Source organism: Cottoperca gobio, chromosome 4 (assembly GCF_900634415.1).
Source record: "Cottoperca gobio chromosome 4, fCotGob3.1, whole genome shotgun sequence".
Classification (NCBI taxonomy): Eukaryota; Metazoa; Chordata; class Actinopteri; order Perciformes; family Bovichtidae; genus Cottoperca; species Cottoperca gobio.
This window is the reverse complement of record NC_041358.1, coordinates 20,987,964-21,009,827: the sequence shown is the minus strand read 5'-3', so window position 1 is coordinate 21,009,827 and position 21,864 is coordinate 20,987,964. Positions and strand designations below refer to the sequence as shown.

The 21,864-nt window shown below is 39.3% G+C and overlaps 4 protein-coding genes across 8 annotated transcripts; 2 read left to right on the top strand and 2 right to left on the bottom strand.

Moving 5' to 3' along the window:
• Positions 1 to 35: 35 nt before the first annotated feature.
• On the top strand, positions 36 to 5,151 carry plekhb2 (pleckstrin homology domain containing, family B (evectins) member 2). 3 transcript variants are annotated; one of them, XM_029428838.1, is made up of 8 exons: positions 36 to 189; positions 945 to 995; positions 1,151 to 1,303; positions 1,400 to 1,502; positions 1,905 to 1,944; positions 2,216 to 2,302; positions 2,838 to 2,952; positions 3,389 to 5,151. In XM_029428838.1, exons 2-8 carry the CDS (start codon positions 959 to 961, stop codon positions 3,523 to 3,525), a joined length of 672 nt encoding a protein of 223 aa, XP_029284698.1. In that variant the 5' UTR covers positions 36 to 189; positions 945 to 958; the 3' UTR covers positions 3,526 to 5,151. The 3 variants fall into 3 exon arrangements, with proteins under 3 accessions (XP_029284698.1, XP_029284697.1, XP_029284699.1); XM_029428837.1 differs by having other exon boundaries at positions 37 to 189; positions 2,835 to 2,952; XM_029428839.1 differs by lacking the exon at positions 945 to 995 and having other exon boundaries at positions 40 to 189; positions 2,835 to 2,952.
• On the bottom strand, positions 4,928 to 10,556 carry LOC115006567 (vacuolar protein sorting-associated protein 4B-like). The gene is made up of 11 exons (XM_029428834.1): positions 10,390 to 10,556; positions 9,571 to 9,682; positions 9,314 to 9,458; positions 8,625 to 8,683; positions 8,398 to 8,517; positions 8,166 to 8,322; positions 7,923 to 8,071; positions 7,749 to 7,830; positions 6,843 to 7,062; positions 5,951 to 6,091; positions 4,928 to 5,830 (listed from the first exon to the last, which is right to left on the bottom strand). Exons 1-11 carry the CDS (start codon positions 10,408 to 10,410, stop codon positions 5,729 to 5,731), a joined length of 1,308 nt encoding a protein of 435 aa, XP_029284694.1. The 5' UTR covers positions 10,411 to 10,556; the 3' UTR covers positions 4,928 to 5,728.
• A 757-nt stretch (positions 10,557 to 11,313) lies between these two features.
• On the bottom strand, positions 11,314 to 15,463 carry ankrd29 (ankyrin repeat domain 29). Of its 3 annotated transcripts, none has more exons than XM_029429842.1 (10): positions 15,282 to 15,463; positions 14,590 to 14,765; positions 14,232 to 14,330; positions 13,925 to 14,023; positions 13,575 to 13,673; positions 13,136 to 13,234; positions 12,852 to 12,950; positions 12,275 to 12,370; positions 11,853 to 11,951; positions 11,314 to 11,774 (listed from the first exon to the last, which is right to left on the bottom strand). In XM_029429842.1, exons 3-10 carry the CDS (start codon positions 14,310 to 14,312, stop codon positions 11,691 to 11,693), a joined length of 756 nt encoding a protein of 251 aa, XP_029285702.1. In that variant the 5' UTR covers positions 14,313 to 14,330; positions 14,590 to 14,765; positions 15,282 to 15,463; the 3' UTR covers positions 11,314 to 11,690. The 3 variants fall into 3 exon arrangements, with proteins under 3 accessions (XP_029285702.1, XP_029285701.1, XP_029285703.1); XM_029429841.1 differs by having other exon boundaries at positions 14,655 to 14,765; XM_029429843.1 differs by lacking the exon at positions 15,282 to 15,463 and having other exon boundaries at positions 14,536 to 14,590.
• Positions 15,464 to 18,191: 2,728 nt separating this feature from the next.
• On the top strand, positions 18,192 to 21,800 carry LOC115006888 (cathepsin L1). Its single transcript, XM_075074117.1, is given in 10 exon segments — positions 18,192 to 18,222; positions 18,779 to 18,924; positions 19,022 to 19,141; positions 19,348 to 19,497; positions 19,499 to 19,513; positions 19,605 to 19,826; positions 19,929 to 20,097; positions 20,291 to 20,316; positions 20,318 to 20,397; positions 20,530 to 21,800. Coding segments are annotated over 10 exon segments (1,059 nt in total). The 3' UTR covers positions 20,630 to 21,800.
• The last annotated feature ends 64 nt before the right edge of the window (positions 21,801 to 21,864 follow it).

Below are 21,864 nucleotides of genomic sequence, written 5' to 3'. Positions count from 1 at the left end.
GCGCGGGCGGGGTTAAGGGCAACAATCGAAGAGTAAGTAACGGCTCTCACAGGCTGTGCCCGCTCGGATTTTTGGTTCAGGATTTTTGAGTCCAAGGAGGGCATCGTCTTTTACTGTACATCTCTCTTCCGTGTTTGCTTTCTCTCCTCACGAAAGATTAATCTTTTCATAAAACATACAAATAATCAAGTAAGTAACCAAATTACACTTTGCCTCCAACAATTAATGTGCTGTTATCTTCGATTATAATGACCAGTGTTGGTGTTTTGTGATTAGTATTAGCTCGCTACTGATATGTAGTTATCGTTAGCTAACTTCGAAACACGAAAGCTAAACTTATTAGTTGCTTCAAGTCATTACGGGGTTATTATGTTTCATGTAACTTGATCAATATTGAATATTATCTCTTCAGTCCAACTTGTATTAGTAATACATCATGACCTATTCACAACTTGGCTATTGTTACTTGAAGCCATCATTTGTTGACGTTACCGTTAGGCTAGCTAGCTAAAGGTGCATTGAGAACCAAAATACCTGACCAAATTAATTAAATGATAGCTTAAACAAAATGTGACAGTCCATGGCACTGACAATTATCAAACTATTAGCGTCTTCTAATTTTGTAATTGATTACCATGGTGTCAAACGTTTCTGTTCATGAGATCATGTCAGGTCAGACCTCGTGATAAGCCTGAAACTGAAAATCAATAAACTCAGTCATTTGCAAGACAACCACTGTGCTCACTTGTTTATAGCTTTTCTATTGAACTAGTTCTCAATTGTGGACTTAAGCTAATAGTGCAAATAGTCACACGGTTTATTTTGCTATGCCACACCCAGTCACCAGCCCTTAGTTTGTCATTACTGACATATACTGACTTTTATATATATATATATATATATATATATATATATATATATATATATATATATTATTGTTTTAGGTGTCGCCCCTAAGATGGCTATGGTAAAGAGTGGATGGCTCCATCGACAAAGTGAGTAGGCAGACACAGTCCTAACAGTTTACCATATGGATATCAGGCAATACTTATCAAATGCTGTTTAAATATGCTGTGATATTTTGGTATAATATCCTATATAAATATATTCAGTTTACATTAAACTCAACTGTATTATATTTACATTATAGGTACCATACTGCGTCGGTGGAAAAGAAACTGGTTTGACCTGTGGGCTGACGGACGACTTGTGTTTTATAATGATCAACAACGGCATGACATGGAGGATGACATCCACATGCGGGTCGACTGCATTAACATCCGCAACTCTGCTGCATGTCAAGGTATTTGTCATCTGTTGCATGAGGATACACTTGATATGAGTATTAATCTACTCTTATTTCTTAAATATGTCACTCTTTATTTGTCCTGCTCCTCAGAGCTGAACCCACCAGAGGGTAAAACACGTGATGCCTTGCTGCAGATAGTGTGCAGAGATGGACGGGTCATCAGCCTGTGTGCAGACAGTGCCGATGATGCTCTGTAAGACAATACATTCATACTGAGTCATCATATCAATTTTATTTATTATTTTGGCCACTTTCTTTTTGTTTCTGTGTTGGTGAAGTTGTATGTTTTAGTGTTTCTGTGTTTTTATATTTTTAGAATAGACATTATTTTATGTCTAGCGCTGTCCTCAACTAAGGAAATTCATAGTCGACTAACACTAATACGATTTTGAATCATGCAAAAGCACCATTTAAAACCTTGTGTTTACCAGAGATGTGCTCATACGTTTCTTAAAAATAAGTAATTAAGCATGAAAAAACTGGAAAAAAATGACTATCTAAGGAAATTTTAGCCAATTTAGACCAAAATGATCAATTATTGAGGAGGCAGCCTTATTTACATCTAAGGTGACATTGTTTTCACTTTGTGTTGCAGGGCATGGACCATGGCACTTCAGGATGCCAGAATTAATGCGGTGAGGTTCTTCATTTTTAATTTTAGATTTTTATGTATTTACCAAAATAAGAATAAGAAGTTGTAAAACCAGCTAGTTTATGGTAATCTGTTTTATTCAATAAATACGCAGTGACATAAACTGAAAATATTTCCATGATTTAAGACAGGCTTAACATACATAAAAGTGAAAGTGTGAGATATTTCTTTATTTGGTTCATGTAGCTCAGTTTTGTTAGTGTTCACGCTCAGCTTTCTTGTGAGGTGTCTTAACTTGTTGTGTTTATTTTTAGGTGGTTGCTACACCTCAGATCGGCTTTGCACAGGAAGTGATGGCATCTGCTCCTCCCCCCTACTCAGAATATGCTCCCCCACCTCAGGTAAAAGGCATAAACAGTATGCTTATGACAAAAATTACATTAAAATGTAAGTTTTTTTTATTGGCAATATACCTGCACATTTCAGGCCTCAACATTCTTTTCTTTTCCTCAAAGAACTAATCAAACTGTAAGTCTGGGAATTGGATTGTTATCAAGTAACAATTATAGTTTTTATAATTATGAATCACTGATTACATCTAAGACACGCATTGTTTAAGGCATTTAATAGCACAATATGGTTGTACTGCATTTATAATTTGAACTGTATGTCACATTTGTTTGCATTATATGTTCTGCAGCACAATTAGGCTTCTTTTGACAGGATCCTTCTTAAGGGAAAAATAAGCGAATGAAAACGACTGCTACTACATAACAACAAACAAAGTTGGATTCTACTACCATCTACTGTGTAGTAATGGAAGCGTTTAAGAGCTCCACAAAAATAACTGAATCAAATAACTCTTCTTTAGTAATGTGAAGGCATCCGTCATCAACTGTGTATTTCATGATCTTTTTGTCTCTCATTTTTCAGCAGGTTTATGCCCCGGGCCCGTATGGAGACTATGTCGCTCCTCCACCACATGCTACACAGATTGTATACTCAGCTGACGGGCAGCCCTACGCTGTAGCTTATCCTTATCAGCAACAAGGTAAATAACGCCACAGTTTTGTAGCACGGGGGTGTAACGATCCATCGATCTGGATAGATATATCGATTCAATGATCAACGATCCAATATCATCGATGCAAAGTGTAAACATCGATACTTATCATTAAGATGCGCCATTATTTTGAAATTCTTAACTGATTAGGAAACATTTGCACTTAAACAATGTGAAACTTTATAGTGAACAGGAGGCCTATTGCTTTATTAAAAATAATATTGTTTTTAATTTTAATGTCTGGAAGAGCTCACTATCAAAACGGTCAAATCATATCAATATGATATCGTCTCGTATCGATTAATTAATTGAATCGAAATCGTATTGTGGCAGCAACTATCATATCTTATCGTGATGAAACTTGTGATTTCAACAACAAACAAAGTTTGAATATGTTTTAATTCCTTGATTGTGATTGTCCTAGGTGGGTACCCCGCTCCTGGAGTGAACCATGTTGTTATTCGGGAACGCCAGCGCGAAGACGGAGGAGATGTGGCCTTTGGCATGCTCGCTGGAGCGGCAACTGGTTTGGCACTCGGCTCTCTCTTCTCCGTCTTCTAGTGTCGTGATTAATATACATCTAGTAGCACACCCCGTCCCCCGTATTAGCAGCATTCGGCTTCTTTTCTGTGCCATCACATGAGCCGGAGTAAAATGTGTCTGTTGGGCTACTTTCATCTATGAAGCATGATTGTGATGGGCAGTGATTTACTCCTTCTGCGTTCTATATATATATATATATATACACAGTAAATACTGTTAGCACTTTATGCTGCCCTGTGTGGCATATTCCCATCCCCTTTGTGTTGTCTGAATATGATGTTCTTAACCAAAAAATACAACAATTACTCACTTTTTAAGTTATTTAAATGACAGCTACTCCTTTTATGTACTGTACATTTCAGGTCCTCACTTTTTTTTCAAGGTTGTTTCTGTTTAATGGAGCACATTTGTCGTTCATATTTGCAGAATTATCTTAATAGCCGTCAATGTGTTTTCTTTTTTAAATTTTTTTTTATAATACAGGTTTTGTTGTCACCTGTGTGTACTGTACCTTTACTTTGTTTTGCATGTATTATTTGTCTGTTTTGGTTGAGAATATGCAGCGTTTCTTCAGCTCTTCAGGTTGTTTGTGGTGGAGGCAGGCTGAGATGAGAGTTGTGTAAAAGAGAAGCGCACACACACGAAGCAATAATCACTTACATTGTAGTATTTTTGAGGTAAACATTTGGTGGAATCTGGTTGTGATGGATGTCTGATGTTGTCACCACCACAAATAAATCTGTGTCTGAAGGAAACGCCGGCATTTACACGATGTGCTTTGAAGTGAAAAGGGACGTCACTCCTCCTGACTCGTATGTGCATGCAATATGTATGGAAATGTTTCTATTGGCAGCTGTTGAACCATACTCTTCATTCATTTGAAGTTATGTTTAGTTTTTCGTTTCAGTAGGCTCGGTGTGATGTGCACAAATACCAATCAGTCTCTTGAGATTCAGTTGCATTTCAATTGGCCTGGACTTGGAATTTTCACTCCAAATGGCTTAAACATGGTCAGATATTTCCCATTATTCATGTTATTATGACATTATGCATTTATTCACTTTGAAACAGCAGCTTGTGCTCAATAGAAAACAAATGTTGCCCTGCTCTTCAAAGATCCTGCATATATTTATCAATGATACTAACTGAAGAGTTATTTAAGACTTGTATTTACAAACTATTTCATTTGAGCAAGTTATAAGCTTGTGCAAGCAGCGTAACGTTGATGTCATTTTTCTACACATCTTAAAGGGTTTTAAGATGTGAATTTAACGTGTTAAATTTATCCTATCAAACATACTAATTCAAGTTTGATCGACCCTTTGTTTAGAATACAATTATACATATATATATGACAGTTAACTAAGAGATGTATTTTAACAATTAAATATATTCACAAAGTTAATAATGAATCCTGTTGTTTTTGTTTTGAGTTATTTATTTCACCCTGAGACTTTCGTTCACAGAACATGTCGTGTAGGATACAACAAAAGTGCAAATGGCCACAATAACCAGTTTCATCTATTCAACCAGTAAGTAACCAATAAACCCCCAAAGACACTTTAAAAAAAGACACATTTCAAACCCACTGAGCATATTGACAGGATCTATAACTAAATCAGAACATAACATAAGTGTAGAAAATGTATGCATAGGCAGAATTTAGAACGCTTTAAACAGTATTATACAATATTTAATGTTTCCTGTAACATTTAATAACTCGATAGAAACGTGTGTGTGTAAAATATAATCCCCCTTGGACTATATTAGGAGGTATGTAGTGTTGAAAATGTGCATGTACCCACTGTAGCATCACCATCTACTGTAAATACTCCAGAACAGTAATGGTAGTAAAGTTTTCTTTAAAACAAATATTATCATCACTTTGGTGTGAGACATGCAAAATAAAACCAAAGAGAAATATGAAAGCTTACAAATGTGTAGATGTAATATCAGTGGATTGACAAGTTAGTGATAAACAGTATTGAAACAGTCGATTCGCAAAAAAGTCATCAATTAAGATTGTGATCATCGATTAATCTTCAGGCACTTTTCTTTTTTTACCACAAATCAGAATAAATTATGATCTTTGGGCTCCGGTAACCTGTGAGGGACATTTCCAACATTTTTGACACAAAGGATTAATCGAATAATCACAAGCATAATTGACAGTGAAAACATTTGTTAGTTGCGGTCTTATTAATGGTGAGAGTGAGCATTATTAGCCTTCTTGACCAAAATCCTCGGTGAACTTCTTCAGCTTATCCAAGTCCTGATCATTCACGGTCGGCTTGGTGTTTGTCAGCGACTTCAGCATGTACGGCTGCACGGAAAACATCACAGAGGTCACAATAAATGATGATCACGGCAGTCGTCCATGTTTATCAATATCATGCACATACAGTATTTTCCTTCCTGGCAAACATTTGAGGTCTTTACTTACCATGGACACGACTGGCTCTAGCAGTTTCTCCCCAGGAACGTCCATCCACGTCATCTCTATGGCGTTGGGATCATCCGGTGAACACGGAGTCAGGAGGTCTTCCACCACAATGTCGGGATCTTTCCATGATGACCCCTTAACCTTAATTAGCATGCGTTTGTGTGGATGGACAGAAGTAAGGAAACATTTTACTGGTCCGGCCCACTTGAGATCACAAATTGTGCTGTGTGTGGCCCCTGAACTAAAATGAGTTTGACAACCCTGATTTAGTGTTTCCCAATTAGGGAACTCTCTAGTTATCATTAAGAAAAGAAAATTATTTTATTGTACACATTAATATGTTCAACCATTTGTTCTTAAAACCCAAGAACAGCAATGGACCTAACTGTAGTGATTTAAAGAACTAGGAGTCTACAGATGCTAGCTGCTCTGTGAGGCTGTACTCAGCCACTAAAAGCTAAATGCTAATATCAGCTAACATGCTTACAGTGACAATGCTAACACACTTGTGCTCAGCTGAGGCTGATGGGACTTTCATTAGTTTTGGACGTATTTAGTCATAAATGAAAGTATTGGACAAAATTCAAATGTTGGGCGACATGGAGGAAATCAAATATCACAAAATAACATCACTTCACTAATGCATTCTTTAAAACCAGGAAAAGACAACATGTATAATGATATCCAAAATCTAAGAAAAGATCTAGTCCGATATAATATTGTGAATTTGCCCAGCCCTAATGTGTACACAATTTCAATGCAATCCATCCAATAGCTGTTGAGACATTTGTCCCTCTTTGGAACATCATCTTCCTGCCGGATTCCCAAAAGACCTTTTATTATTTATTATTCAGTTTGAAATAAGACAGGTAAGGTCTGTTAGTGTTTTCACCTTTTTGAAGTGAGTGGTTGACTGAACCTCCCGAACAGGCTGCATGAGGGCGTCCCTAACGATAACACTGATGTCCGCCCCAGAGTATCCCTCTGTCTTTTTGCCCAGAGTGATGAAGTCCGGCTCCGTCATGTTGTTGGGGGTGGAGCCAAGATGCAGTTTGAACATGAAGGAGCGAGCGTGCTCCTCTGGCAGAGGAATGTAGATTCGCTTTTCAAACCTAAGACACACACAATATTCAATAAGCCATTATGAACCTTTTAAATTCGGATTTCTTTTTATCCCCTCACATTTACCCTTTTAGTTGAAAACTTTTATCTGTTCTAGTTGCAAGAGATAATGACTGATGTTTAAACTAGAGAAAAGATGGTAGAGTAGCAGTGAGACTGTGTCCTGCCTTGTGGCGCTACTGCGGCAGTGTTTATTTTGTCTAATAAGAATCACTAAGGAGGATGATCAACACTATCAAAGGCTGCACTCTAGAAGTAAAACAAAAAGTGTTTCACCAGAAACGTTTTATTATTATGCAGCAGACAGAAACAAAGCTATAATTTCTCAAACAATGGATAGTCATTTGTTTACAGACAAGCTTTTCGAGACCTTTACTGAGATCAGCAGGTTCAGCGTTGATCTATAGGATCATTGATCTCAGGCTGTCCACATTATTTCTGGGGATAGAACTGCATTATTTTGCCAGAGTTTGATTTAAAGTACATCACAACTCTGAAAGTAGCTTCATTATCTCTATAAAACAGGACAAAGAGTCGACCGCCATGACAGCAGCTCTACAGTATGAGTCTTAGGCACGGTGGTACTTTGAGCTAAATGCTAACATTTGCATGCTAACGATGAAGGCTTAACTGATTGTACGAACGTAGGCTTCGTTTTCACACAAGTGAAACTAACCTTCTCCTGATTGCCGAGTCCAATGTCCATGGGATGTTTGTGGCTCCCAGGACCAGGATTCCCTCATTATCATTTCCAACACCTGAGAGGAGAAGGACATTTCTTACACGTGATAAACAAATCACTGCTTTTCAGATTTCAGCTCAGATTTTCAGGTCATCTCTTCTCACTCACCTTGCATCTGGACGAGGAACTCTGTCTTGATCCTACGCGCCGCTTCACTCTCGGTCTCGCTCCTGGAGCCGCAGAGAGAGTCGATCTCGTCGATGAAAATGATCGATGGCTTGTGTTCTCGGGCTAAAGTGAACAAGTTCTTCACCAACCTGGAGAGAGACAGAGGGCGGAGAAACAATAGATGTTTATTGTCAGTTTGTCTTATTCACAGTTGTATCATCAAGCAACGAAACCAGGCCTCACTTTTCACTTTCACCCAACCACTTGGACACGAGGTCGGAGGAGGAGATGGAGAAGAAGGTGGAGTTGTTGGCTTCCGTGGCCACCGCCTTTGCCAGGTAGGATTTCCCTGTTCCTGGAGGGCCAAACAGAAGGATCCCCCTCCAAGGAGTTCGCTTTCCTACACAAATAGATACCGTATTATTAAATACTCTTCACTTTCAGGAGGTTTAATGTTAATCTGTGTTTTCAGTACCTTTGAACAGATGAGGGAATTTAATGGGCAGGATCACGGCTTCTTTTAAGGCTTCTTTGGCCCCCTCGAGTCCGGCTACATCGTCCCACTTAATGTTAGGCTTTTCCATGACAATGGCACCTGTAAGAGAGATGGGTTTGATCACATCGAATGCTGCATTAAATATTCATAAATAGTCATGCAATAAGGATCATATTTCCTTTCAATGCAGTGAAAGTGTTTTTCACCTGAGAGTTGATCTTTGAACTTCTTTTTCTCAGCGTCATCCCCGTCACCACTTTCATCCCTGACAGAAAAAAATTGATTTTGAGATTCAATAGTTTCCTAATAAAGTATGATATGAAACTGCAAACTTACAAAGGTTACTAAAAAAGACTTTGCAATTACTAATAGTAGGTGTTCGTTTTAAATTAAATAATTCCCATAAACTGAATGCCAATTTTGTCTACATGGAGGTTAACGTTTCCATTTATAAATGACTGTAAATATAGATTTAAATGGCTCTCTGTCAGTTATACCAGTCATTAGGATTTAGTGTTTTGGAATTAAACAACTTCTATACAACTCAAAGGGACCCTGGGGAGTTAAGCACTGAGGAGGAAGGTTATTATAAGTGGGTTTGTGTTTTATTTATCTCGTGCATGACACAATTCTGCCAATCGTTTCACATTATTCCAGTGATCTACAGATGGTGGTAACGTTTCAAGAAATGCCAGATAAGACTGCTAAATATCTTGTTTTAAATCAGGAAGGAGCTGCATTTAACATGTTTGTAAGAACTGAAAGACACACACAATGCATTACGGTAGTTATGGAGTATCACTGAATGTAAACATAAACTGTGTGTGATTACATGAAAAATAAAAAAATGCCCCCGAACTTATATTGTTTATGAAACACTGTGATATTGGTTCACCCTTTGTCATCAGACTCTTTGACGGGTTTGGCCGGAGGAGCCTTCTCCTTCTTCTTCAGATATTCCTTCAGCTTCTCGGCTCTGTCCAGGTATTCGACACACTTGGCTCTGATGCTCTGCGCCGCCCGATCCCCCTGGGACTCATCTGCAACACAGTAAGTAGCTTAAGTCATGGTGCTGTGTTGAATAGTAGTGATGTTTGGAAAATCTAAACCACACAAATACTGCAGGAAATCAAACACCGATTGGCTCCTCACACTTGACAACATGGAGGAAGTATTGCACTGAATTCTGGTACAATTTGAGGGCCTCTTCGTAGTTTTTAGCTTTGTCCTCCGCTGCAGCTTTGCTGGCGAGATCTATAGCTTTCTGACAACAGGAAAAAGAAGAATTAAAGAAACCAACTTGTAATATGGCACCCTTTAAAAGGTTTATAAGTAGTTACTATTGTATTTACTAATGGTTAATAATTTATGTGCACGTGCTTTGTAGAAGCTAATAATACAAACAACTTCACCAGGTTTGTGAAAAATCCATTTATGTTTTTAATTTAGTATTAATGCTATTATAAATGTTTGAACTTAATTAATTAATTTTAGCACATTTTATATTATATCTTATTATTAATATTATGTATTTGTTATTATATTATTTTCCCAGTCTTTCCTTGCTTTTCTTTTTTAGTTGCAAATACACACGCACAAAATCAAACCTTAACTTAAGTACAGTAATGGAGTAATATGTACATTACTACATGTACATAATATTCATACTGTCTCAATACCATACATTACTTCGTATGGAGAAACACCAGCCAAAGGGATTCCCAATTGTAAATAATTACATTACAATAAATACATTATTTAAAACGTATTAATTAAGCCGTTAATTATTACTTCTAGACCCTGGTACCGAGTTATTTCATCATTACGTTTAAATTCACGAGCTTTTACACGCTGAATTAGCCATTTTAGATGATTAAAAACTAAAACTGTTGTTCAAAAAGCAGAAGTGTTTAACGTCTCTTCTGATGTCACAGTCTTTTGTAACCTACTTAACAAAAGTTTGTCACTCACCTGTAAATTACCACCAGCCATTAGCTTTGGATTTCAGCCTGTCGCTTTAGATACAACTGTAAACTATTGTTTTCCTGTTACCTGCTACGTATGTATCATTATACAACAACTTCAATCGCAAAACATCCTAAATGTCTCTCTGCTTCCGCATCAACAAAAAGTTGACTGTCACTTCCGCAGTGGTCACGTGATAATGTTATTGTCCTCTTCAGTTAGATAAATCATGCTTTTAGAAACAAATGTAATCATTCAAAGTTACTACATAGATGCAAATATTCAGAATTGTTTTGTTTTTTACTTACTGTGCAGCTAAAATGTAATTAATTAAATTCAAGTACTAGAAAAGTGAGTTACAGGTGTGGCACAGGTGACGGTCTGAAAATACTGACCTCTAGTGAATATTAGTCATTATAACTAAATCATTTTGCTTTTTATATAATTTTTTATAATTTATTGCAATGGTTCTTTCATCATATTTCAGACAATGGACAGACAATTGTTAACATTAAAGTTTTAAAGTTTCCATGTCACCTGCTTCATAGTCTTCACACGCAATATGCTAAAGAGATTCATGTCCAGCAATTTTTATCTAGTAAATTATTACCCAAAATATTTTTATGTTTCAGAGGTTCTTTTAAGTCAAAAATATACTTACATTTTGGACAAATAAATGGTGTTTAGTTTGCTGCTTGTTCCCCACATCTTTAGCAACTAGTCCCTGCTGAGGGATAACATTTCCCTTACTTATAAGGCTTAATAAAATATCTCATGCTCACTTTCCAAGCAAACAAAATAATATTGTTACTACAATAATATCTAAATATTGTTTATCATTAAAATAATAATAATAAAGCTGTCTATGGTTTTTCAAAAATAAAATGACTTAATCCTCACACATTAAATAAACATGCACACTGCCACTTATGGATTGAATAACAAATGAACACTTTATTACATCTATTAAAAAGGCAAATTAAAAAGTGTGCAAAATATCTAAAAATCTTACAACACCTGGGATTAACAAAAATAAATGCATATAGTGTAGAACAACAGAGTAAAGGAGATGATGCACATGGCAGACAAATGCATTTTGGTGGCACATGTTGTTGCTCTAGTTTTAGTGCAGGTTTATTCAACATATGACAGCTTCATTTCAGTCGCAATCGAAAGCATTTTAACACCATTTACACTACATGTTGTAGTTGAGTAGATTTGACACTGTACTGTTATTTTATTTCCCCCCTCAGCACACACCATCGGTGTGGTACAGGCAGGCATGAAGGCAGGAGTCTGGGTGGTCATCAGCGGTCTCCATTTAGGACTTTGGGATGTAACATCTTGAGGATGCGATCGCTCTTCGTAAGATCTGCAGGCAGTTCATTATTCTGCAAAACACACATGAGATAAAGTTTGCTCATGTTTTGTCCATTTATAATCTCATTTTACATATTTAACTGCCTTACCTTGTTGGGTAGTGTGGGGTCTGCGTTGGCTTCAAGCAGCAGCAGAACAGTTCTAAGATTTCCACCCATAACAGCAGCATGTAGGGCAGTAGAGCCATTCTGGAGACAACAAGTAAAAATATGTATTAATAATGCTTATGGAGAAGTGTTGTATTCTCAGGTTATGAATAAAATACTGTATACACCTGCTCCTTATCCAGTGCTGCAGGGTTATTACTAAAGGAACAGTTTGGCACTTTTGGAAAGACCGTCTATTAGGTAAAGAAAATAAGTATATCACAGAATTCAGAATTCTTTTTAAAGTCACAAATTTAAAATGTTGTTTTTTTCGACAATGAACCAACATTGCTTGACTTTAATCTCTGAAATTAGTTTCCTTTACTCAGAATAAACATTTTGAAAACAATGGCAGCATCCTCTACCTTGAGAAGGCCAACTGAAGGAGAAAACTTGAGAAGTTCCTCGATGACACTGTTGTGTCCCTTAAAAGCTGCTTTAAATAATGCTGTTGATCCATCCTTGAAAAAGAAAAGAGAGAGAGCATACAATTATCTAACAAAACAATACTTACTTGCTCTGAGTCAGGGCGGTCCAGGATCATCAAACGGTTGCTTCTATTATATAGGCCTCTGCAAACTGTAGCTTATATAATGGGAACACTACGTTTTCAAATTGAGTATACTCCCATTACTTGCAATTTATCTACTTTACTACTGGATTTGGAATGAACTGCAATAAACTTGAGCTTCTGTGCTTTGATTACCAGCTTTGAAACAACATTACCCTCTTCTCTTTTATAAAGCATTGTCGTATTTATTTTATTTTGGTGAAAGCAACGGATTACGTATTACTTTCAAATGAAAGTAACATGTAATATATTACATTTTGAAAGTGACTTTCCCAACACTGGTTTGTGACAAGAGGTCTAAATGACACCAATCAATGATCTCTTTGTTTACACTTTTATATACTATATTTATTTCTAAATAAATGACATACTTGTCTGTCAGCATCGCGATCGGCACCACGTAAGAGTAGCACCCTCACTACCTCACTGTGACCCATCTGCGCTGCCATCCACAGGGCGGCAGTGCCATCCTGAAACACATGGATGAGGGAGCGGATGCAGAGACAGAACACAAGAAGGGAAGAGATGAAACAAAAGAGGAATATTAGAGTCGACGCAGGCATGAGATAAACTGGAGGGATGAGAAACATGTTGCTGGTGTTGTGTGACCGGGACCTTTAAATCTGTAAAAATGCTAAAGAGTGGAGGACGTTACCTCCCTCGATTGGTTAACTTTGGCCCCGGTTGACAACAGCTGACGTATCACAGTCACATGACCCTCCTGTGCAGCGAGAAACAGAGGTGTGGCACCATCCTGAAACATAAAATATTCATCTCACACACTTTTCTGTTGTAGTTTCCTTTAAAAAAGGAAAAGCTTCCAACTGATCAAAAAGTGTATTGATAACATATTACTATATTACTACAATTTTATAAATATATGTATGCACAGGCAGGTTGTTTTTCTCCTGCTAAGGACAGACACTAATCCTGCCAAATGTCAGTCGTGTCTGACTCAGCAGTATGCAGAAACCTGAGAGGCTGGATTCCAGCTGCTGGGACAATGTGTGCAGCTAACCATCATGTTCCTGACAGACAGTCATACTGACAGTGAGAGGAGACAGGTCCAAAAAGAGACTGAAGATGTGGCTCACATTTAGCTGGTCGTGAACATTGGCTCCATTCTTCAAAAGCGTGTCCACCACCTTGGAGTGTCCGTACTGAGATGCGACAGTGATAGCTGTCCCACCGTCCTGCCACAGAGCACAAGAAAGCAGTGAGAAAAACAGTTGATAGTCACCACTGTGTGTTACATGCTGCAGAGGGAACATCTTTAAAGTCTCCAGTGTGTAAAAAACAAAAAGCAGTTTGAGCAGCATATTTTGTGCTTCATTTTTGTCTCCTTATGTCTAGACGGATCTGAATCACATGTTAGAGATGATTGCATCTCCATCACACCCAGTATAACAAAGACTGATGCACATTCATTGTCCCTGCTACATACTTTTGTCTGGAATTCAGTGGAGGCCCCGAATTCAAAGAGGAGCTTCACTACATCATTGTGTCCCTGCTGGGAGGCGTAGAACAGGGCGGTAGAACCTGTCTGAAAAGCACAAATAAAAGATGTTTGTATCTTTTTTGAAATGAAGAACAGAATAGAAAAACGTTCAATAAAAGGACTTCAGGGGTCTTCAGTCTCTGTACGCTAAATATGTAGCTACATTCAGGAAATGGTGATCTTAGCTTAGCAGTTAATGTTAAGTGTAATAACAACAACTCCCTGCTAGCTTCCAGTTATCTTCCGATCATACCTCTCTCTGATAGTTGATGTCGGCTCCTTGCATGATAAGGTCTTTGACACACTCATAGTGGCCGCTGTAGGATGCCACCATCAGCGCTGTCGTCCCATACTGTAAAGAAACAAGGCAACATTAAATTCGCAACTTTGGTTTTTTTTTATTGCAGATGAGTTGCTCAAAAGTAATTTAAATGTGCTGATGAAAATTCTAAATTCTGCAGATTTTCCCACTCAACACGTGAAACCCTCACCCTTTATATGATGAAAATAAAATAAAAAACATATAAAGGGTAGTACACACACACACACACACACACACACACGCAAACACATGCAACCGAGGTAAGGCTTGAAGCTCTCTGTCTTCCTACCACAGGTGGGTTATGGTTAAAGCGTGCAGCTGAGCAGCCAGGACATGCAGCTTCCGTAGGCCTACACTGTCTCTGCAGTCTGCGTCCACACGCCCGCTGTTGAGCAGCAGCTGAAGTAGAGCCAAGTTCCCCTTCCTCGCTGCCCAAAACACAGCATTAGCCAGGGGTGTTTCCTTCTGGAGGGTAAATACACACAACAACCACTGACCTTAAACCACCATTATAGTATTATACACACTGACAGTAAAGTGCAGCCAGTAAAAACAGTAAAACAGTGTCCTTTGCAGAAGTAGAGGTGTCAAACAAACAAACGCAGGCACACACACTATTTCTCTCTCTTTCAGATTAGACATGATTGAAGTTTTTTTCAAGGATCATTTGCATCAAACAGCACGTGCACACATACACAGGAGCACACTATACAGGTTAAAGTGTTACATTTAAGTAGCGCCACACACACACACACACACACACACACACACACACACAAGCACACACACAGACGATTGCAATCTGACAGTTTATTTAATTCCAGCTCACACCGGCTTCCTCGCGGTGCTTTACAGTTAAATACACCACGTCGTTAAAACGAATAAGTGTGCACTATAAGAGGAAGCAGGTGTGATCTGGTTTCTCATTGAGGCCCAGGGTGCGTGTAGTCAGAGAATGATGGATGGAAAAGGCTTGTTTACCTTAAAAGACATCCTGCAGACCTCATTCGTGACTCATGTTTCTTCCTGCACACTCATACATTAGAGACGATGCTGAGCTGAGCGCCACTCGCCTGTTTTGCCGCACTGTGTTTGGGTGTTGGCGGCGCCCGTTCGCGGACATAATAACAGCCAGACAGTCAGCTGAGCTCATCTGCAGTCGGTGCTGCACGGAGGCACGCAGCGGGCCGCTGGGTGGCGCTGTTGAACACACACACACACACACACACACACACACACACACACACACACACACACACACACACATTTTTCTACTTAACTGTCAACTCTTTTTATAGCCCCTTTTTATACAATCATGCAGCCCAAAGTTCTCCACGGAGCAAGATGTCAACAGCACACAGACAAAAAAGTAAAAACAAAAGTATTTCTATTCCACTACATTTTAGAGGCAAATATTATCATTATTACTCCACGACATTCACATGACAGCTGTAGTTACAAGCTAATTTACAGATTAACATTAAATAAATGTATGATAATCTTATAAAATACAATGCTTTGTTAAAGATTAAATCTTCTCTTTTTACTTTAAATTGTATTTCTTTTCTTTCTTTTTTCCTTTTTATCATTAACTTTTTTTAAATTAATGAATCAATTTGTATTTAGATTTTTAATATAACTATTACTATTTTATCCATCCATCCATCCATCGTCTACCGCTTATCCGGGATCGGGTCGCGGGGGCAGCAGCTCCAGTAAGGAACCCCAATCTTCCCTTCTCTGGGCCACATCCTCCAGCTCCGACTGGGGGATCCTGAGGCGTTCCCAGGCCAGTGAGGAGATATAATCTCTCCACCGGCCGATAACCTTTTCAGTTGAAGTCAGCAGGGTCCCACCCTTGCTGTACACAGCTTGGATGGTTCCTCGCTTCCCCCTCCTGAGGTGCCGGATGGTTTTCCAGAAGCACCTTGGTGCCGACAGAAAGTCCTTCTCCATAGCTTCTCCAAACTTCTCCCACACCCGCTGCTTTGCCTCTGACACGGCAGAAGCTTCCGCCCTTCTAGTCCTTCGATACTCCTTCTTCAGTCGGACGGCTTCCCTGACCACCGGGGTCCACCACGGTGTTCGAGGGTTACCGCCCCTTGAGGCACCTAAGTCCTTGAGACCACAGCTCATCACCGCAGCTTCAGCAATAGAGGTTTTGAACATTCGCCCACTCAGGTTCAATGCCCCCAACCTCCACAGGGATGGCTGACCTTTGGCCTAGGGTACTCTGGTACCACGTACACTTATGAGCATCCTTATGTTCGAACATGGTGTTTGTTATGGCCATTCCATGACTAGCACAGAAGTCCAACAACAAACGACCGTTCGGGTTTAGATCAGGGAGGCCCTTCCTTCCAATCATGCCTCTCCAGGTGTCTCCATCGTTTCCCACGTGCGCGTTGAAGTCTCCCAGCAAGACTACGGAGTCCCCTACTGGAGCCCCCTGCAGGGCTCCATTCAGGGTCTCCAAGAAGGCCGAATACTCAGAACTGCGGTTTGGGGCATAGGCACAAACAACAGTCAGAGTTTTCCCCCCCATAACCCGAAGGCGTAGGGAGGCGACCCTCTCGTCCACCGGGGTAAACTCCAACGTAGCGGCGCTCAGCCGGGGGCTAGTGAGCGTCGGGCCCACCATGGCCCGACGCCTCACACCTTGGGCAACTCCGGAGAAGAATAGAGTCCAACCCCTATCCAGGAGTACGGTTCCAGAGCCAAGACTGTGTGTGGAGGTAAGCCCCACCAGATCACTGGTAGCGATTCACCTCCCGCACTAGTTCCGGCTCCTTCCCCCACAGAGAGGTGACGTTCCACGTCCCCAGAGCCAGCCTCTGCTGCCTGGGTCTGGTCCGTCGAGGTCCCTGACCATCACTGCCACCCGTGTGACAGCGCACCCGACCCCAGCGGTTTTTCCCATGAGTGGTGGGCCCACAGGATGGATGGATGGGAGGCTCCACGTAGCTTCTTCGGGCTGTGCCCGACCGGGCTCCGTGGCAAACCCGGCCACCAGGCGCTCGCTGTCGGGCCCTCCCTCTGGGCCTGGCTCCAGACGGGGGCCCCGGGCTTCCTCCGGGCAGGGTCTCTCCTTTCCTTTCCCTTTCTTTCATGAAGATGTTTTTGAACCATTCTTAGTCTGGCCCCTCACCTGAGACCAATTTGCCTTGGAAGACCCTACCAGGAGCACTAGGCTCCAGACAACACAGCTCTCAGGTTCATAGGGACACACAAACCTCTCCACCACGATAAGGTGATGGTTCCCAGAGAGGATTACTATTACTTTATATATATATATATAATTATATACGATTACTATTTTATTTCATTTGATAAATTATATACTGTATATTATAAATAAATATATAAATTAAATATTAAATATATATACAATTATATAGATTATTTAAAGTATTTTTTTCATCAATGTACATTTATTTCATTTGATTATTTATATATGTTTTACTTTGAATTTTATTTGGTTGTACTTCTGTACTTTACTTAATCAGGGTTTAGAATTCAGTGCTTGTACTTTTAATAAAGTATTTTTAAATGAATGTTCTGGTACTGTTACTTAAATGATCTGTGTACTTCCTCCAATGCTGTTTTTGGAAAGTTACATGTCAGGTGTTATGCTCAACTATAAACCGGTAATCTAAGGATTTACAATATTGCAGCTTTAGCTCTCTCTAAATGATAATAGGTGTATTACCGAGGAGGAGCAGGGAAAGCATCTTATTTTTGTTGACTAATGTCCTTCTGAGGTGCTGTCATAAGTGTTGATTAAGGGATTCATTAAAGTATAGTGGAGACAATGTACTTATTGCAAAGCTATATAAGGAAGGTTGACAGTGAGTCTGTTGCTGTGTCACTGCCCAGAGTCCCTCTCAGACCATGGGAACAAAACAGACTCACATCCTTAAAGGTAAGCTGTCCAGAGCTTTTTATTTCATATGTGCTAGAAAACAAAAAGTCTGAAAGTCTTTTATTTGAGAGACAACTTGCATTTCTCAGTTTTATTAAATGCCAAGAGGCATTACTTAATATGCTGATGTTTCTGAACTTACAATATGTTGGCTTAATGTTAAAACCACCCTTGTCGTGGTGAGAATAACCCCTGCTGGAGTTTACAGGCTGCTTTGTACATGCAGCAACATGTATAGCTTGTGTTGTGATCCATTCACATACTCCTCTTTTATTATACATTATTTATGAGACATATTTTTTATTTTTTACATAAAATTGCATTTTAGTCAGTCATGAGAATGTTTTATGTTAGTAATAACCTTTGCAAATGAGGTTTTCTAGAGAGTGAGTATAAACTTTAGAAATTAATATAATGTTTTTCACTTTCAGAACTTCAATAGCTTATGCTATTGACTTTGCCGTAAATGACAATGCAATTCACAAACTCTGATAATAACTATTTGTTTAGATACAAAAAAAGGTGTGACTCCACTGTAATGCTATTGTTTTTGTAGTCCAGCAGGCCGGCTTCCTGCTGCAAGCAGCTCTGCTCTCTGTCCTGCTGTGTGCCATACAGCATGTGGCCTCAGACTCAGATGAGGTGGTCCTGACTGAGTGGGATATCTGGAAGAGCAACCATGGCATATCCTACGACGAATTGGTGAGACTGACTCCACGTCTAAAATACAAGCACTTACAGTACAGTGCATACAGACTCTGATTCACTGAGTCTTTCTGTGCTTTGTGTTATCTTGCAGGACGATATGCAAAGGCAGGTCATCTGGGAGGAGAACAAACACATTATTGAAGACAATAATCAAGGGTTTTTCATGGGGATGAGGCCGTTCACTATGGCCATGAATAAATATGGAGACCTGGTAAGGAGTAGTGTTTTCCTCTCTATGCTAAAAGCACCACTGCCTATAACCTCAAAAGTGTTTGAAGTAAATTTTAAATAAAGTGTTCATTGCATTATTAAACTGGTTATTAAACTTAAATAAGTATGGCAAGTTGTTCTGATTAGCTGATATTCCAATAACATGAATGATTGGGAAACAATCTTCTTTATTTTCTCCATATGTAGACCAGACGAGAGTACCAGGTTTTGCAAGGTGCTGTGATAGACTCTCAATTTGTGAAGAGAGGTAAGACCGTCTCGGGTCGAAGGCTGCGTAACAATGCTCAGAAGTTAGATGCTTTGTTTGTCGACTACAGGAACATGGGTTATGTCACCTGAGGTGAAAGACCAGGTAAGGAATTTTCAGAACTCATTTTCAGTGGGTTTTTATCCAGACTGAATCATGAACACCTTCAAATCCACTGTATGTTTTAAATTCACAGGGTTACTGTGGCTCTTGCTGGGCCTTCAGCACTACAGGAGCTATTGAGGGACAAATATACAAGAGGACAGGTCAGCTTGTGTCTTTGAGTGAACAAAACCTGGTGGACTGCTCCAGAGCTTATGGTACCTACGGCTGCAATGGTGCCTGGATGGCTAATGCCTATGACTACGTGATCAAAAACGGAATCCAGCCGACAAACTCCTACCCATACACCTCAGTGGTGAGACTCAACCTGCTGGCTCCGCCTCCATCAGAGCAGTTGAAACAGTTAAATATTCTGTCATTCTGATGTTAACTTTTAGCTCTCTTTTTCTCTCAACAGGACACCCAGCCCTGTTACTACGACAGCAGACTTGCAGTTGCCCATATCAAAGAGTACAGGTTCATACCCAAAGGAGACGAGCAGGCTCTCGCTGATGCAGTGGCAACTATCGGGCCAATCACAGTAGCCATTGATGCGGATCATTCAAGCTTCCTGTTCTACAGCTCAGGTTAGTTGTAAAATACTCCCTCTAGACAATTGTTATGTCAGCGTTTAACAATTTTAGGCAGCTGTAAAAAATATTTTCTTACTAACAATGGAATCTAATTATTATGTCTTTGTGAAAGACATTGCTCATAGTGTTTATGCTGCCCCCAAGTGGCCAAACAATACATTTATGCAGATTGAATTTTCGTTTGCAGGAGTTTACAATGAGCCCGTCTGTAACCCCGAACAATCTGAGTCACGCGGTGCTGCTGGTTGGCTACGGCTCTGAAGGAGGCCAAGACTACTGGATCATCAAAAACAGGTCAGAAAAACCTTCCACATATCGGTCAACATCGATTGATTTTATCAAGCACTACATCTTCTATTATAGATCACATGTACAATTGTTTGTTGTATTTTGTTTTAATATGAATCACTGTTTTTTTCTTTTTAGTTGGGGTAGCAGTTGGGGTGAAGGCGGCTACATGCGAATGGTCCGAGATGGCAGAAACACTTGTGGCATCGCGAGCTACGCCTTGTACCCTATTCTATGATTCTGATGAGATGCTTCAGTCTTGTGTTAATGCTGAACTCCTCCACTGGACTGTCAGGGTCTCAGAAAACAACATTAGTTTTATATTTTATAACCTTTCTGACGCTGTAGATAATGTTTTGTGCTCATATGAACCTTTTACAGTGAACACTTCTCTCAGGGACGTAGTACACGCAGCAGCCTGTGGCCAGACAAACTATAGCATTCCTAAAATGTTATTGATTAGTCTAAATCACCAAATATGAAAAACTACAATTTAAATACTTCAAGTGAGACAAGGTAACTTGTACAGAAGTGAGAACGCATTCTTCTGTTTACAAATGAAAATGTGAATTTCTAAGTAATAACACAACCTTTAAGCTAATGGAAGATAATTCTGGCAAATGTTAGCAAACTTGCTGCATAACAGACACTACTGAGTCAGTTTACCTACTTAAGACTCATTTCAATTGGTGCTACTGTTACTGTAGCTTAGCATGCTAGCTGTCCCATAATATACAATTGTAACAGGGTCATCCTTTTGTTCCCAGTGTCCTCTGTTAACAGGGTCCTATGTTTTTGATAAGCTAACATTATAAGAGCTTGGTATGGTAATTGCAAATCAATGAAGGGAGATGACGTTTCAGATCCAGTTTGAATGCTAAGAATACATTCAGCCACTGTGGAGATATCAAAGGAAAAGGTCTTGTCAATGTGTCATATTAAGAGCATATTAAACTGGGGAATATAGGACCCTGGGAACACAGATTGGCTCCTCATATGGCCACAGTAGCCGTTGTTCCACAAGTTTTAGTCATGTTTAGAAATGAGCAACAAATAAACTCATTACCATTATGAGTCAAAATGCACTTTCACATAGTCTATTATGTAGAGTGTAAACAAACCTCTCCCTCTTGTGTACACTGAATGATTCACTGAGCAATGTTTTCCAGTTTATTTTTTAACTCTCTTGTTTTATCTTCAGACTGCAAACCTTTGGTATTTTTGTTACAGTAACACTTTTCATAAATGACATATAATGATATCTTTTCATGGGTCACCAGGCTCAGTGTTTTAGGCCTCAACTTGAATGTGTTTGAGATAAAAACAAATACAATGGTGCTTTGTATTTTTCCTACCATTATAAACAATATTTGATCAGTTACTTACTGGATCAACTATAATGTCTTAACTTCTGGACTGAAAATAAAATGCTAACCATTGTTTTATATGAGTTTTTGTCACTTGATCTGCATG